The following is a 16,635-nucleotide window of genomic DNA, read 5'->3' as shown; positions in this document are numbered from 1 at the left end:
CATGGAGGCAAGTGACTTACATAGATTTATATGTAGGTTTACATAGACATGAGTTCCCGACATTTGCACTGCAAATACTGCAGATACTTCAGCAAGGAGGAAAATACCACCAAATTGGTGAGGGAAGATGTCCCTGGCAGTGGCACAGGCACAGCCCATGAGTCCATGGTAAACAAAGAGAAGAGTCTCATGAAAGTCATCTCTGTACTGAGTGACCTTTACCATGGACTTCCACGTGTGAATAGTTGTGGGCGCAGTGAAAATGGTGATTTCATGAGTATTTCAGTGATACAGGAGAGTAAGTCCGTTCAATTTGTAACAGGACTTTGAGTCTCTGAATCCCATTTGGAAAATGGGGGCATCTTCTAAGCTTGAGTGTTTTTGAAAACCCGTGAAGAGTGATCAGTCCTCCAAACTTTACCATAAAACCACTTAATGCATTTTATACTACACTGTTGGACATTTTATTGACTTGTTCTGCACGCATCAGATTTTTCAGCAACAGGTGAGAAAAATCCCCATTTGGATTTCCTGAATACATAAATTCTGGAATTTTACATCCGTATATGGCTAAATGTTAGCCTGCACATGGTTTTGGATACTTTCATTTGAACAAATTTATTTGAAGTGCGTTTGTATATTTTAACATGTCTTGCACGTTCAGATTCTTTCACCCTCCAACTCAAATGTTTGGTGTGATGTGTGTGGCCAGGGGAGCACTGCTTGGTGCTGACTTCAGGTATCTTGAGATGCTGCCAAAGCTCCCTGCTGTGAACTCGCAGACCCCTCAACCTGTGTTGTCACATTTTTATGAATAAAAGTGGAGAAATAACTATTTAAAGAGTGGAGATGGTTCTCCATGAGTCACTGTTGCAACTCCTGTCCCAGGGAGAGCTCAATTCTGTGCACAGAACTGAGCCTTGGTACCTCAGGTTCAGTTTGGGGATGTGGGGAATGGAGAAATGTTGTTTAGAGATTCTGCAGAGGAGCCACTGAGCTGCCACTGACAACTGTCTTCCCCTGTGTCTGATTGCAAGTGCTCTTGGTTTGTGCCTTGCCAAAGGAAACAAAACCAGAGGAGCCTGAATTCAGGCTGAATTGTGGGCTCAGACTTTTTATTGGCATCAGGAGGCTCTTAGGTCAGGCCTTGTTGGCTGTGTCTTCATCCCTCACACGGCATTGCCTGTGTCACCTCCCATGTCAAGGTGCCCTCACGGAGTAGGACATCCAGGGACCACACTAGATCAAGGAGATGGGGGTCCCAGATCCGTGGACTGAAGAGGAATGTGTGCCTGTAGAGTTGAAGGTACCCCTTCTTCGCTGCACTCCTTCCAGCTTCTGCACCAGAGAGGGCTCCTCTTCCTGTCAGAACTGTGTCCCTTCTTTCCTCCTTCCTCCTGTCCCCACCACTGGGATCCAACCCAACCTTTCCCTGTGTGGCTCTGCCTCCTGCAGGATGGGGTACCAGTGCTCAGCTCTTCCTGCAGACACGGCAGTGCCAGGGGTCCAGCAGAGTACAAGTGTGTTGAGGGGCCTGTGCTGGAGGGGCTGCCCCAGCCCCACTACAGGTGGGACAGTGGGTGTTATCCCAATCTTCTCTGCCCTCCCTCCTGCCTTGCCAGGTGCCTTACAGATCTCCCCTAGGATTTATTGGTCCAGGTCAGATCAGAGCACAGCACCAGAGGACCCAGAAGGGGCACAAAGCACCTGTTGATTATCAACCCCTGTTGATTATCGGACTGGCCGTGCTCTCACCTCTCCTGGCAGCACCCAGGTGAGGAGCCAGTGGTATCAGTGATGATTTTGTTGGCCATTTTCTGTAAACTCTATACCGAAGAGTCTACAGTCAGTATCCTTTCGCTCCAGGCCGGCCTGTTTTATCTGGTCATGGTGCTCAAGGGCACATTCTGTGACAGTGACTGATCTGTGCAGACTTTTGGGATTGAAACCATCTCCAGGAGCTGACCCTGGCACTGTGACCTGCTTGTGCAGTCAGAGAGCAAAGCATTTGCTTCTTGCTTTAAGAGTAGGAAGGTCCTGGGCTTGGCTCAGGCTGTGGCTGTGCACTAACCTGGCTGTCCTTCCTTCCGCAGGGAACGATCTCTTCCTGGTCGCGGTCCACGAGCTGGGGCACGCGCTGGGGCTGGAGCACTCCAACGATCCCAGTGCTATCATGGCTCCTTTCTACCAGTACATGGAGACACACAACTTCAAACTGCCCCAGGATGACCTCCAAGGAATTCAGAAAATCTATGGTGAGCAACCCTATCCTCTCCTCTATTTGCACCAACCTGGAGTCTAGGGAGTATTTTACAATTAGTCCCCAGAATTCCTGCAGCTGGTGGGCTGGATTTCCTGCCGTAGCTGAGGGGGGAACTGTTTAAAGCTCTTGATCCAGGACTAAGTACCAGATGACTGTCCCAGTGGTGGTATCCTTGCACAAGTCAGGATAACCAAATCTCTGTGATCCCCCTGCTGCTCTGTGCCTCACAGAGTCCCCACATCAAGGAGCACCAAAAAGGGAAAAACAGACTATTACTGAACCCAAGGTTTGTCCATTAGGAACAGCCAGTGCAAAAAAGGGAAAGAATGCAAAGAGCGTGGAACATCAAGGAAAGGTAAAAAGTATTTACGCACTCTTTTTTTTTCATTATATAGAAAGTAGGGATAAAAGGTTTGGATCTGCTTAGGAACACTTTGCTTCTTTTAATCTCCAGCTGAACATGTACAGCATGTGCCACAAAGATCAAGGAAAAGAAAGCAAAGGAGACAAAGAGATTATGGGAGACAACCAAGGGGCTGGAGGTGATGTAGTGCCATGTGGTGGGATACCAGGGTGTGAGGACAGGGACTTGCAGAGAATTATTGGCAGGAGACTCTGGGAGCAGAGGGAAATACAGCTTTTAGGAGCCACAGTCAAGGGCAGACTGAGACTAATGGCTACAGTCTGTGACAGCCTGTGAAAAACAGGTTTTGTCAAACATCCCTGATTTCATTCTTTGGGGAAGTACCAGTTTGACAGAGAGGTTATTTAATAAATGTAGGATAGAGCAGCTGTGCAGCATTTGCAGTTGCTGGACAGCTGGAGTCAAATAGTAGCTCCCAGAAGCAGTGGAGCAGATATTATATGAATTAGACATGAAAAAAAATACTTCTAAGGTTGTTGTCAGTGGGAAGGCTGGTGTTTCTAAGGGATTGATGTTGGGGTCAGTGGCAGGCCTGCCACCAGTCAACATTGACATCAGTGATCTGTGAGTGAATTTGAAATTACTTCTAAAAGAATTTATGCCAAGACTTGTAAGACTAAAGCAGTGCAGCAAGACTTTAGAGATCTAAACTGTATCTCAGCTGAGTTGGATTTGGTGTTTATTTTTTGTGACTGGATTGAGAAACTCAAACTTCATTTGTTCAAGTGTAGATGTCTAGAGAAGAGAATTCTCTTCCTGGGCTGTTTTCTGTGGCTCTTGTCTGGGCAATGTGGAAAACCAGGCACTTGTTGAGGGCAGTGGAACCTCGGTGTGAGGCAGATACCCAAAGTCCAACATGTAAAATAACATGGTTTGAAAGACACCCAGGGGAAAAAGCTCTTCCCATGCGTGCAGCTGAAGATTTCTCCTCGTTGCTCATTCCCAGGATGAAGTTGCTTGGCAGTTGTCCTATGGTGTCATTTAATTATGAATACTTTAACATGGTATATATTCAGATACCTAGGATAACAGAGAGTCTGAAGGGTTATGAAATAAAGTGCTGGGGTAAATGTTAAACTTTCCTTAAATAATATACATAAGTGTTAAATTTTGAAAGCTGCTAAAATGTCATTGTGCTGTTTCTGTTTTGAAATGTTCATTTAGTTCCTGTGAACTTGGACTAATCAGAAAGAAAACCCCCTAATTTTTTGCTGACAGTGAAAGTGCAGTCAAGAAAAATTACTGGTTTCTCTGGTTTCAGATACATTTTTGGAAAGGGAGCAGATAAAGAACTGACAGCCAGGTTGCTTCACTTTTGGGGTTCAAGCCGAGATCAGCTAAGCTGGGACCAGCACTCCCCAAAATGTGGCTCCTGGGACCAGGGGTGGGGGTGGAGGTGCCAGATAAGGCTGGGCAGGGCCATTAAAACCTCTCAGTGTCCTCGGGGCCCTGACAATCCATGAGAGCCTCTCCCCAGCTGGGACAGAGCAGAGCTCAGCACTCAGCTGTGGCTTGGCAGTGGCACCACAACACTTCCACTTGCTTGTCACCACGTAGGGACATTAAACTTTAGCCACAGGCTGTGTTAGGATTCTCTGTGTGCAATATAATATGCTTAAAATTTTAACTCAGCTGGAAGAGAAGCTGAGAGTTATTAAGAATTTGTTCGTTGGCTACTGTGGAATCACATAAAGCTCTTCTCTGAGGCCTCTGAGCTGGAGTGGGCTGGGGATGGTGTTGGGGGTTGTAGAGACAGCTTGTCCTGCGGGCAGAAGGAGCAACTTCTGCAGCCAGAGCTTTGCTTCCCCTGGTAGAGATTTTGGCCCTTAGTACAGAGTTACACTCCAAAAAATAAAGCTGTTTAAAATTAGGTTTTGCTCTTATGGATCACAAAGAAATTGTGGAAAATGCAGGTGATATTTCACCCTGGAACTGGAGATGGGAGAACATAACCCTTCATCTGACCTTCTTACAGCTGAGAAGGGTCTGCTGAAATATCCTTCTTGCAGCTTTAGCAGGAATGTTCAACTGATATATTTTACTTCCACAGTGCCTTGCTGCTTTGACATTCTCTACCATACAGCAGCATGTGCTCAATACATATTATTTAGGAACCTACTATGCAAAATCAGTCATACAGCCGCTGTCTTACCTGTAGCATCCTTTTTAAAAAGTAAATTCAATTAAAACTTCACATTTTTCATTTCACTGAAGTTGCTAGAACAAAGAACAGAGGGTCTGCTAAAGCTAAAGTCCATTTTGTCTCCTTTTGAAAACGATGCATTTCAAATGTATTTTATGTTGTATCTGTAATTGTCCATTAGAAAAGAAATATGTCTAGATCTGTCTTATAATGATTTGTTGAATTTCTAAGTTATTTTCTGCTGGATTTATTTGAAAAATCACCTAAAGAGACAGTAGGGGATGTGAACTCTTGTTTGTGCTTCAAGCTAATTAGTATAAGGTCAGTGTTTAAAATGTTATTTCCACTTTTGAGCTACTGAGGACAAGGCCATAAGCTCCCTGCGTGTGAGAGAACAGATTGTAAGACAAGTCAGCAATATTCCCGTCTCCTGAGAGGTGCTTCCTGTAGCATGTTCCTTGACAAAATAAGGAAATATCAGGACTGTTCTTTATATGTGTTTTTCAGAAGGATGTCTCCCTCTGTACTTACGTGCCCACGTCCTAAGTGACATGTCCAGGAAGGAATTAAACTGGAAACAATGCCAGTATGTAGGTCCCCTGGATGTCTGTTGAGTTGCCTCTTACCTTGGTCGTGCTGAAGTCAGAGCTGCAGGGGCTGAGAGGATGCTCAGCCATGGCTGTCACACAGCCTGACCTGCTCATCCTGCAGCAGGCTCTCTTGCCCTGACAGGAGGGTGCAGCCAGCTGGGGGTCAGTCTCCTCTCCCAGGTAACAAGTGACAGGATGAGAGGAAACGGCCTCATGTGCCAGGGGAGGTTTAAATTGGATATTAGGGGAAATTTCTTCACAGCAGAGGTGGTCAGCCACTGGAACTGGTGGAGTCACCAGCCCTGGAAATGTTAAAAAAACATGTGGATGTGGCACTTGAGGACATGGTTTAGTGGTGAACATGGTGCTGGGATAATGGTTGGACTCAATGGTCTTAAAGGTCTTTTCCAACAATAATGATTGTGTGATTCCATGATTCTTCACGTCCTGCTCTAAGTACTGGTTTGCAGTGGGTGATGAAGCAGCCTCTCATCTGGGAGTGACTCTCCTGACACTGTTCCTGGGGGGCAGATGTGCAGGGAAAACTCATGTCCCCATGTCTGGTTAACCAGGCCATTACCTTCAAGGCCCTTTCAAAGCCTAAGGGAAGGTCTCCTAACCACTCCTAATCACCAGATGATTTAGCCTGGAGACAACCTCAAGGATCTGGGTCATCCCAGATCTCACTGAGGATGTGTCAGCCTCACACATCTTTTGTGCAGCTCAAGAGGAGAGCTCCCAGTCAGTGGACATGGTGCATCCCATGTGGGCTGAGGTCCAGGGCAGTCATGAAACCACACCAGCTCCTGGCCAAGGAACTGGACAACACTAACTCTGACAGCCTGGGACTAGCAGGGCACAGTGTCTGTGAGCAAACAGCACCTTCATAACCTCCCTCCCCTTTTCCCAGTGGCAGCCCACAGGGATCCTTGTAACCTCCAGAGCCTTGTAACCTCCGTGTGTGTGTGAGATGGCTTGTGAGGGAACAGCAGAAAGACTGGTGGAGCATCTCTGGGTGGTGACACTGCATTGTGAGTGGGACTACCAGAGCAAGCTTTGCTGTTGTGCAGGACCTGGAAACATGAAGTGTAGGACTGATCTCTGACAATGTCCTCTTGGACATGGAGAGGGAATAGAGTAACATCCAAGACCTCATCTACAGAATTTGCAAGATCTGGGACTTCTGGATCCGTGCCCTGTGTCGCTGTGCTCCAGGAGGAGAGGGGGGAGGAAAATGGAGCTGGAGGGATGTACCCTGGTGCCACATCTCTGGCACGTTGCAGAGATACAAGGCCCCCTCTGTGTGTTGCATCAGTCCATTTGCACCTTTTCTGCTGTCTAGAGGCTCTGTTGGACCCAGCAGGAAACACCAGACTCTACCTCTGGTGCACCCACAGAGCCTCACCTGCCCTATGCCAGGTCTTCATTCCCATTCCTCTGAAAAACAGGGAGGGAGTAACTGCATGGGTCCCTGTGCTGCCCTTGGGCTCCACGTGACACCTGGAGGACTCTGCCAAAGGAGAGGCTGAGAGGGAGCCCGTCTCTCCTGGGAGGTTTCTCAGCTGGTGGAGAAGACTGCTGTGTGTTATGGCTGGGCAGGAAATACTTGTCCTATCCTGCAGATCTTTCTGAGTATAGAAAAATGTTCTGGTTTGCAGTGGAGCAGATGTCAGGCTTCTGGAAGTTTTTCCAGAGGGGAACTGGGCTGCAAGCACGACAGCTGACTCATCTTGCAGAGCCCCAACCTCTCATCATTTGCCTGCCCAAGTCTGGGAATTTTGGGCCCAGTTTTCTGGCACCCAAAGCAGAGGATCCAACTGCAAGGTGAATCACCTCATTCCAGAGCATTCCCTTTGGCTTAGAGCAAGGATTTCAGCTATGGATGCTTGTCTCCCAGGTGAATGCTCTAACAGAGGAGAATGTCTGTGTGAGAAGGGCTCGAGAAACCCTTCCTGGCACCCAGTGATGGTCATGGGAGCCTCGACTACCCACCTGGTGGATGTGCTGTGGGTGCTGGGGCTTGTTCTGCAGCTGCACTGTGTGTGCAGGGACCCACAGTAACTGAGACAGCTCACTCACTCCACTGCTGAAGGCTGAGCCCAGGAGTACAGAGTGCTGATGAGTTTGTTAAGTGAGCAAGGGAAATGAGTCCTTCCTGAGCTTGGAGTACTGTGGACAGTCTGTTATCCCTGAGGTAGCTTGTTGGCAGCTCTCTCATGTAATATGAACAGGGACCTCTCTGCACTGCCCTGGTGTCCGTAGAGCAGCTAGGTGGGTTCCTCTCACTCTCCCTGGCTCATTTGGATCATCTGTTACGATCTGAGACTGAGGACTGTGCACCTGGACAGCAGGTTCAGTCCCCCAGAAACATGCAAGCAACTCAGCTTTTTACAGACAGAAACCTCCTGTGTGTTTTTCAAGGCATAGCTGTAGCCTGGATGATAGTTTTGTTCTTGGAGTGAATATTAAGAAGATAAAGGCTGGCCTTGTGTTCACAAGCATCTGGTTCTCTCCCCCGAGCTGACCCAAGGCTCCTGTGTGCTGGCAGGCTCGGGGAGCCGCTGGCTGTGACACACTGAGCCTCACAAGGGGCTGAGCCTCCAGGCAGGTGCTGTGCAGTTGAGGGAACACTCTGTCAATAGCCAGGAGGACAGTACAATTATCTTTTGTCCTCAACTATCGACACAGTGGCTCCTAAATGCCTCCTCTCTCTGTGTTATCTTCACAGGTCACCTTGGTATTCAGATGGTCTGCGACAGAGGAAGCATGAAGGGAGGAGGCAAAGTGCCAGTGGCGGGAGTCACACTCTGAAGGTGATCTGCTGTGACCCAAAAGCTTTCTGACATTCTTTGCCTTGGTTCTGATAGAGAGGAAGAAAGTCTTCTTCTCCACACAGTGTCTGTAAAGTCCCAGAAAGTTGCTTCCCTCTGGAATGAGGGGAGTTTCCAGCTCCAGGAGGTTTCTTACCTGCTTCCTGTGTGGAAGTGGCTGCAGGTCCAGTCCCAGGGGTGGGTTTGGCTCCGGTGCTGGGGTCACACATGGTAATTAGGTGACTGGGTTCAGGCCCAATCGCAGACCCATACAATAACCTCTCTCACTTAGTTTTTTTCTCAATGAGATTTTTTTCCTCTGACTGTTTCTCTGGAGTTCCTTGGAAGTGTAGTGGCAGAGGCTGTGATTTGTGTGTGATGCTGCCCAGTCAGTTATGTCAGAGGGGGGTGTGACCAGGCCCTGTAATAATTGCCATGGTGCCAGCATCTTTGTTCACATGTTCATCTCTGCTGTTAATAATAAACCTGTTTCATCCTGCCTTGAGCTGCTTTGGAGGCAGGTTACTGTGATGAGATTCTGGAAACAGGAATGACTGGTGAACTAATGGACTCTAATGGATAGGGTCTGTTTATTCTGCTTTCATGCCAGGCTGTGCTCTGCACTGCCTTAGGTCCTAGGAGGGAGCATCTTTCTCCACCAAGGGACAGGCTGTGCTTGTACTAACTGTACCCCAAATTCTGCCTGCACAGGGCTTGGCCCTGAGGATTCCCATGTTGTCTGTGTGCTCCTCTGCTCTTTGCATGTGCACAGCTGTAGGATCATCTCCTGCCTTTAGCCACACTCAGTGACAAAGTGAAAGGAGCAATTAAAAATGTATAAGCATTAAATACTCTCACATGTAAGCATGAGAGGAGACAAGCCTTTAATCAGAATAAATTGGAGGCCCAGAACACATAAAAAGAAGAAAAGAAGCAAAACATAGCAAGGAAACATCCATGGCTGGCAGGGACATATAGTAAGAGGAATATTTCAGAGAATCACAGAATATGTTGAGTTGGAAGGGACCCACAAGGACCATTGAGTCCAGCTCCTGGCCCTGCACAGGCCCATCCCCAAGAGTCACCCCCTGTGCCCCAGAGGATCATCCAAACCCTCCTGGAGCTCTGGCAGCCTTGGGGCTGTGCCCACTGCCCTGGGGAGCCTGGGCAGTGCCCAACCACCCTCTGGGGGAAGAACCTTTGCCTGAGATCCAACCTGACCCTGCCCTGACACAGCTCCAGCCATTCCCTGGGTGCTGTCCCTGGTCCCCCCAGAGCAGAGCTCAGTCCCTGCCCTTCCTCTGCCCCTGCCCAGGCAGGTGGAACTGCACTGAGGTCTCCCCTCAGTCTCCTCTGCTCCAGCTGAACACACCAAGTGCCCTCAGTGTCCTCACACGGCTTCAAATCAAGGCCCTTCCCCATCTTTGTTTTTTCCTTTGGACACTCTCTGATGGCTTCGGATCTCCCTTATACTGTGGTGCCCCAAACTGCCCCAATATTGCAGGTGAGGCTGCCCCAGGGCAGAGCAGAGCAGGAAGTGAAATATTTGAAGTGAAATGACAAAGTCTGCATCCAGGCAAGTTGCAGACCAGCTGCAGTGTGTGTGGAAGCCGTGCCAGGGCCAGGCCCCTTCTCCAGAGCAGTTAGCCAATGCTGGTTTGGCCATGGCCAGCAGTGAGCATGTACAGGGCCCAGCCTTCCTTGTTGGGCCTGACTGGGATCTCCCCACTGCTCTATCAGATGTTTCCACCAATGCACATCCCTGGTTCATGTGAATCCTTGCTGCTGGGCACCATCCTGACCACAGTGTACAAGTGCTTCTGCTTGGCAGCTCTCTGTGTGCTGTTTCAGTGGCATCTTAGAGCTAATTAAAACCTTTACATTGGTCCCCTGGATAGCAGGTGCCCTTTGAGCCTTCCTCTTTTCTACAGGAGACTCTGACAAGCCTTGGGGACTGAAGATGAATGTGAGAGCTGTACAGGACAGGGCAGGCTGTAACTGGGTACAGGAGTGGGCCTCACTTGTGCAGAGACAGTGAATCTTTAGTAACTCCACTCATACAGTAGATGTTACATTTCCAGCATATGAACATAATACTGCAGTCTCTATTCTGCACCTTACTGTCAGATTCTCTCTTTGTGACCTAGCAGATGCATTCATCAATTTTCTTTAGATACTACTCCTGTCTCACCCTTTTTTCTTTAAAATAGAGGGAGAGAGGGTTAATGTCATGTCTCCATCTTACTGCTCATGGTCATCTCTGTAAAACTCTGTTCTTGCTCTCTTCTCCTCTCAAACTGAGGAGTTTTTGGCTTGTTATTTTTGGAAGTCCAGAACTGCCATTGATTTGAGTATCTCCATCTGTTTGCTGTGCCTGAGAAGCAGAACCACCCCAGCTTCATTCCCCTTAGAACTCTGTGCCTCTCCAGCGAGCAGTTTGAGTACAGTGACTTCTTGGATCCCTCCCAGACAGTTCCTTGGACAGAGGGGTGCCTCCCAGCACTGCAGAGTGCACAGCTTTCCCTGCTCAAGGGCAACAGGGAGTCCTCCTTACAAACCCTGCTGTGAACCTGCTGCCTCCCACCACACAGGGATCGGTGCCGGAGCTGGTGGCACTGTTCTGCAAACTAACAAATAGCTGCCTGATGAAATTATTCCTCTGTATCAGTTAAACTGACCACCACAGAGCAGAAATGCATCTCTGGTTTGGTCAGTGCACAGCAGTGTTGGCCTTTTGCAAAGGGGAGGGAACGAAGAACTACTTCTGTTTCTGTAGCAATGTGCTATAGCTGATCCTTGTGTCAGCCTGTTGGCAGGGGAATCCTATCCTGTAGGACAGGCATTCGAGATTTTCCAGTGTTATTTACCAAACACATCCCCTCAAAGCCATGGGGAAAGCAGCACAAGAGTGAAAGGGTCACGCTGTTGTTTAAGGAGAGACTGCAGTGTTCAGTAAATCGCTGCTTCTTGTCCCCTTGCTTAGGTCCCAACTTGCTTATCTTTCCTTAATGCAAGAATTTCCTATCTTCACCAAGCCTGTAAATTGTTGGCTTTCAGACTTCATTTACTCAGTTACTGTCACTGGCACCAAGTGCCATATTTGGCAGCCAAAACAGGTTGCTAACTTCCTGCCCCTTTAGTTCCCCAAAGCAGGAGCTGAATGCTGCTCCCACCTCCCGTCTGAACAACCCAGAACCCTGGCTGGCTTTGTGCAAGGTCTGTCTGGGACCTCTTTCCCAATTCCCAGCCTTTCCTCTGCAGCTTGTCCCACTTGTACCAACTCGGTCCTGCATCCATGAGCTTTCCAGATGCACCAGATGTCCAGCTGTAAGGTCCTGTGGCTGTGTGAGCTGAAACAGGAGCCAGGCCAGAGCAAACAACAATAACAAGAATAATACTAGCACATCTGGAGATAAATGTATACAAATGTCTCTGGAGATACATTTTGAGGTAAAAATGAGTCAAACATCAGTGGACATGGTGGGAAAACATTGGAGCTAAAATCTGAGATGACCTCTAGGGGAGAGAATGAACATTTTAAGGTAAGCTGAGGCAACCAGTAGTGGACAGGTGGGGAAAGTTTTGGAGTTAAATCTGTAGCAGAGAGAATGAAAATATTGAGGTGAACTTAGGTAATCAGTAGTGGACAGTTTGGGAAAATATTGGGGGTAAAATCTGAGGTAATGTGTAGAGGAGAGAAAGAATGTATTGAGGTAAACTGAGGTAACCAGTAGTGGACAGTTAGGGAAAATTTAGGGATAAAACCTGAGGTTTTACCTCAAGGTTGAGGTTTTACATTGCCATACAATGGAATATCTAGGGATGCTGTTAAGTAAACAGGATGCTGAGGACTCGACCCCCACTTGGTATAGATTTTGGGGAAGGAGGTGGTTTTGTGGATCAGCTCTTGCTCTGCCCTGTGGTGCCTGTTTGCAGCTGCAGCATCCTGGATGTGCTCCAGAAATGCATCTTTGGATTTAGTTTGGTTCAAAAAGGATGCATTTCATGAACTCATGTGTGACTCAAAGCACAGCAATTGCAAAGGACAGGACATTTCTCCAAAAGCACCTCCTTTGGTGCACCCCAGATCATTAGCAGCAGCAGTATCAGAGTTTGGGAATTTTATGGTTTGCTAAGTTACTGACTGGGCACTGACCAGGTAAGAATGGAAAGGATGAGCAATACACAGTATCAGTATAAGACTTTTATTCATTTCATGTAGACAGCTTTCCAAGGGTAATTATCAACTGAGAATCCTCATCTAAAGCAATATTTGATGTCTTTTATTAAAGCTCTGGAATAAAGTAAATGAAAATAGTTGCTAATAAAAATTGCACATGGCACAAAATATCATACTGTGAGGACAAGTTACCTTGCAGAAATATAAAATCCATTAGAAAAGCTTTAGAAAAGTGGCCTGTCTGAAGATCTTAAAACCAAAAGCCATTGCAGCACCAGAGCAAAGGAAGTGCTCTATAAATAGCAATTCTCATTAAGGAGAATGTTAAAAGCATCTCCATGAAGATCTATAAATGATTAAATGTTGAGACACTAGAGATAAGAAAAAGAAGGATGAAGCTAAAGCTGCACAAACTGAGGCAAGGGGTAGGACACAGACTTTAGCAGTGACAGGGGTTAATCATTGACACAGTTTGCTGTGCATTAGAGAGGATTTTCTACACTTGAAATTTGGAAAATGTGCTGTATCTGCCCCAGAAACACTGGGCTCGTTGCAGGAATCACAGGTTGAAGGTTTCTGGCCTGGCACTGCAGGAACTGGGACTGTATCATCCAAGTGGTACTTTCTGAACAGAAAATCCATGAAACCCGCACACAAGATTCTTACTGTTACATCCTTATTAACAATTAATAGAATGGATTTCTCTGATGACTTCTTTGTCACTGGCTGTGAGAATTTTCACTAACCCAGTCACCCTACCAGGACGTGTTAAGCACTCATTCATTCTAGGAACCTTTTGAAAATGGAATGTTTAAGAGCTAAGTTACCATGAGGACTTGGGCACCTAACCATCATTTGAGGCACATAGTTAAAAATGTTTATGTACAAAAGTCCTCTTCTAACCCCACAGGTATGTGGCCTTCATGGGTATCTCAGTCCTTCCTCATACATCCCTTCCCTGGCTATGAGCAATCATACACCTTGGGGTAACCCTTCCTGTGAGGATGAGCTTTGTGCAGGGCAGGTGTGCAGCAACCCCAGCTGGGCTGTGTTGAACCCCCAAAGTGACTCTGAAACAGCACCTGTGACAGCCAGCCCCAGTTCTGCCCACAGCTGGGGGTTTGTCCTGCAGGGTCAGAGTGAGGTTGAAACCCTGATCCCTGCAAATAAACAATCCTCAGATATAAAACTCACCAAAATCCCTGGCTTCTGTTTATTGCCAGATTAACTTGTGTCCTTCTCTGAGAAGCAACAAGAAATCGGTGACTCTCTGAATGAGATTTGGTCCAGACTTTATCACTGTTAATGAAATTGTCCTCTGGCAGAGGCAGTTTAAGAGCAGACCTCTGCTCCAGTCTCACTCACTTGTAATTTTATAGCCCTGTCCATTCCTGCAGCCTTTAAAATCCAGAGCTGAGCTGGGGAAGGATTGAAAAGGAGATCTGTACTGGGAGGGCATCACTTTAATGAGAGCAAGGTCCCTTGTCACAGCTGTGTGTCAGGGAGCTCTGAAAGCACTGACTGGTGACTGAACTGTGATAAAGTAATTGCTTTCTAATTTCCAAACTCCCTGCAGTTCCCCTTCAGTGTAGCATTGGTTTTCTGGTTTTGCATTGGGTTTGGGGGGTATTTTGTTGCCTTTTTTATGGTTTACTAAACGTTTCTTTTCAAGGCTTATCACCTTTCATTTCAGTTGGGAACATGACTGGTACGGCTCCTCCTTCCTTTTAGCTCCAGCCTCCTCGGGAAGACCTACAAAAACATTGTGTCTCTTCTTCAGTTCTTATCACTCATCTGTTTTGGGACATCTTTCACGTGTGGATGCATCTCGTTCTGCTCCCCATTTCTAGGGAATGAGCTCTGCCTCAGGAGCGTGTAAATCCCTGGCAATGCTGTCCAGCCACCCTGGTGCCTTTTAAAGCTTACGAGGGAAGCACAGAAAAGCCAAACTTGTCCACTTTGCTGAATATTTTCCTTTTCACTTCTAGGTCCTCCCATTGAGCCCCTGGAGCCAACCAGGCCTTTACCAACTCTTCCTGTTCGCAGAATTCACTCGACTTCGGAAAGGAAACACGAGAGACAGCCACGACCCCCCAGCCCTCCTCTGGGTGACAGGCCAGCTCTCCCTGGCTCCAAACCAAACATCTGTGATGGCAACTTCAACACTGTGGCTCTCTTTAGAGGAGAAATGTTTGTTTTCAAGGTACTTGAAAACTTACCCATGAGTCTCCCTTTAATTTTATCGCTGGAAAAGGTTAATAGAAGTATTTGGTAGTGAGATTTGAAATGTCTGTGAAAATAGCTCTGTTCCTCTGAGGCTGATGAGTGAGCAATATTAGAAGGAAATGTAAGCAGTTTGGCTCTGTAATATTGGGAACCTGTGCCTGATGGGATTCACAAAATGCCTGGGCAGCCTTGTTCAGAAGTCAAGTGACACAGAGGTGGCACTGTGGAATTGTGGAGATTGCCCAGGGAAAGCCTCCAGCACCTCCTGTGCCCACCCTCAATCCACCTGCAGACCACCTCCAAAACAGCTCAATCCATCCACAGACCACCTCAAAAATCTGCCTCAAACCAGCTCAATCCACCTCAAAACCATCTCAGTCCACTCACAGACCACTTTAAAAATCCACTTCAAGATTTTTCCAGCTCAGTCCACCCTTAAACCACCACCAGTTCAAAATGTGAACTGGGTGCACTGGCAGAGAATTTAGGCACCATCCGGCCTGAGAGGAGCCACCTCTGAAGCCATAAAGCAATACCAGTACCTACCCACAATTAATCACAGAATCCTGGAGTGGTTTGGGCTGGGAGGGACCTTACAGACCATCTCCTTCCACCCCCTGCCATGGGCAGGGACACCTTCAACTGGATCAGGTCGCTCCAAGCCCCATCCCAGCTGTCCTGGAACACTTCCAGGGATGGGGCAGCCACAGCTGCTCTGGGCAGCAAGCCTCGTTGTCTTGAAGGTGACCTGCATGGAACCAGGGCTCCAGGAGTGCTCAGCCTGCCTGAAGCTCCTGGGGAGTTTGAGTCAACCTTCCTTGTAAACTGCAGCTGGGGAGGAAGGAGATGCATTGCTCATTAACCCATTAGAGTGCCTTGAATATGGACATCCATGGTCCCATTCTCAAATACCAGTAGCTTTCACTGTGTCCAGTGGGTACGAATGTGGAGAGGGATATATTGAAGGTCATTAAGTGGACAAACCACATCAGTTGCAGAAAATTCTTGAACTGAAACTGGTTGAAGGCTGGGACAGTATCTGGGAGAAGTCTCACAGGTTCTGTCCTGCTTGTTAAAGCATCCACTGCAGCTTTAACTAATGATCTCATATCTGAAGGGATATTTAATAACTCCTTTGTGCCTTTAGACCTTGTGTGTTTCACACAGTCACCAGGTACTGGTCAGGCTGTCCTGGGCTCAGAGAGCTGAGCACCACCTGCACCAGGACAAGTGTGACACCTCAGTGGCAGGACACACAGGGATCACAGTGCTTATAACTTTGGAGTCACTTCCCTCTGCTCCTTTTCCCTCTTTTTTCCGCCCTTTTTCACAGCGCCAGCAATCAACTTCTCACTTTTTGGGCTGCCATCTCCCCCACGTGGCACTTTGCTCTCTGGAGACAGTGCTGGGTTGGAGCTGTCACCTGAAGCAGGACATCTGTCTGCAGTGGGGCCTAGGCAGGGATTAGGGATGCTGGATGCCCAGCAAGATAAAAATACCCATTCTGAAGAGGCTTCTGGTTTTCCCAGGATCGCTGGTTCTGGCGGCTGCGCAACAACCGCGTGCAGGAGGGATATCCCATGCAGATTGAGCAGTTCTGGAAGGGCCTCCCCGCCAAGATCGACGCGGCCTATGAGCGCTCTGATGGCAAATTTGTTTTCTTCAAAGGTACAGTACAGTTCAGTACAAGCCAACCCCTCCTGCCTCACCTCACACGCTGCTTTTATGGCTTGAAGATGGTGAAAGCAGGTACACTGCACCCTTGGCCTTTTCCCAGGGAGCACTTCAAGCAGCCACTAATCCTTAAAATATAGTTTAGTGTGGGCTGGCCTTGCCAGGACAATCTCTGTATAGAGCTAATATCAGTTAAGGGAAGTTGGCTTTCATGTGATGGCAAGAAACAAATCCTGTTTCCCAGGAAGTGTCGGTCTCCTGCCTATCCCCTTGAACACAGTTCAGCAGAGCACTGGGGCCTCTCCAAGTACAGGGTGCTCCCAAA

The 16,635-nt window shown here is 47.8% G+C and overlaps 1 protein-coding gene across 1 annotated transcript in view; it reads left to right on the top strand.

Moving 5' to 3' along the window:
• The window catches only part of MMP24 (matrix metallopeptidase 24), a 46,348-nt gene that overhangs the window by 24,073 nt on the left and 5,640 nt on the right, over positions 1 to 16,635 (top strand). Inside the window, exons 5-7 of the mRNA XM_027719107.2 lie at positions 2,094 to 2,255; positions 14,399 to 14,613; positions 16,166 to 16,304. Of these exons, the coding sequence (XP_027574908.2) occupies positions 2,094 to 2,255; positions 14,399 to 14,613; positions 16,166 to 16,304 (516 nt within the window). The remainder of the gene's footprint in view (positions 1 to 2,093; positions 2,256 to 14,398; positions 14,614 to 16,165; positions 16,305 to 16,635) is intronic.

The sequence above is a fragment of the Pipra filicauda genome, unplaced genomic scaffold (assembly GCF_003945595.2).
Source record: "Pipra filicauda isolate LSUMZ 115617 unplaced genomic scaffold, ASM394559v2 scaffold534_size341627_pilon, whole genome shotgun sequence".
Lineage (NCBI taxonomy): Eukaryota > Metazoa > Chordata > Aves > Passeriformes > Pipridae > Pipra > Pipra filicauda.
The sequence above is the reverse complement of the archived record's forward strand: the minus strand, read 5'-3'. Positions and strand labels throughout refer to the sequence as shown.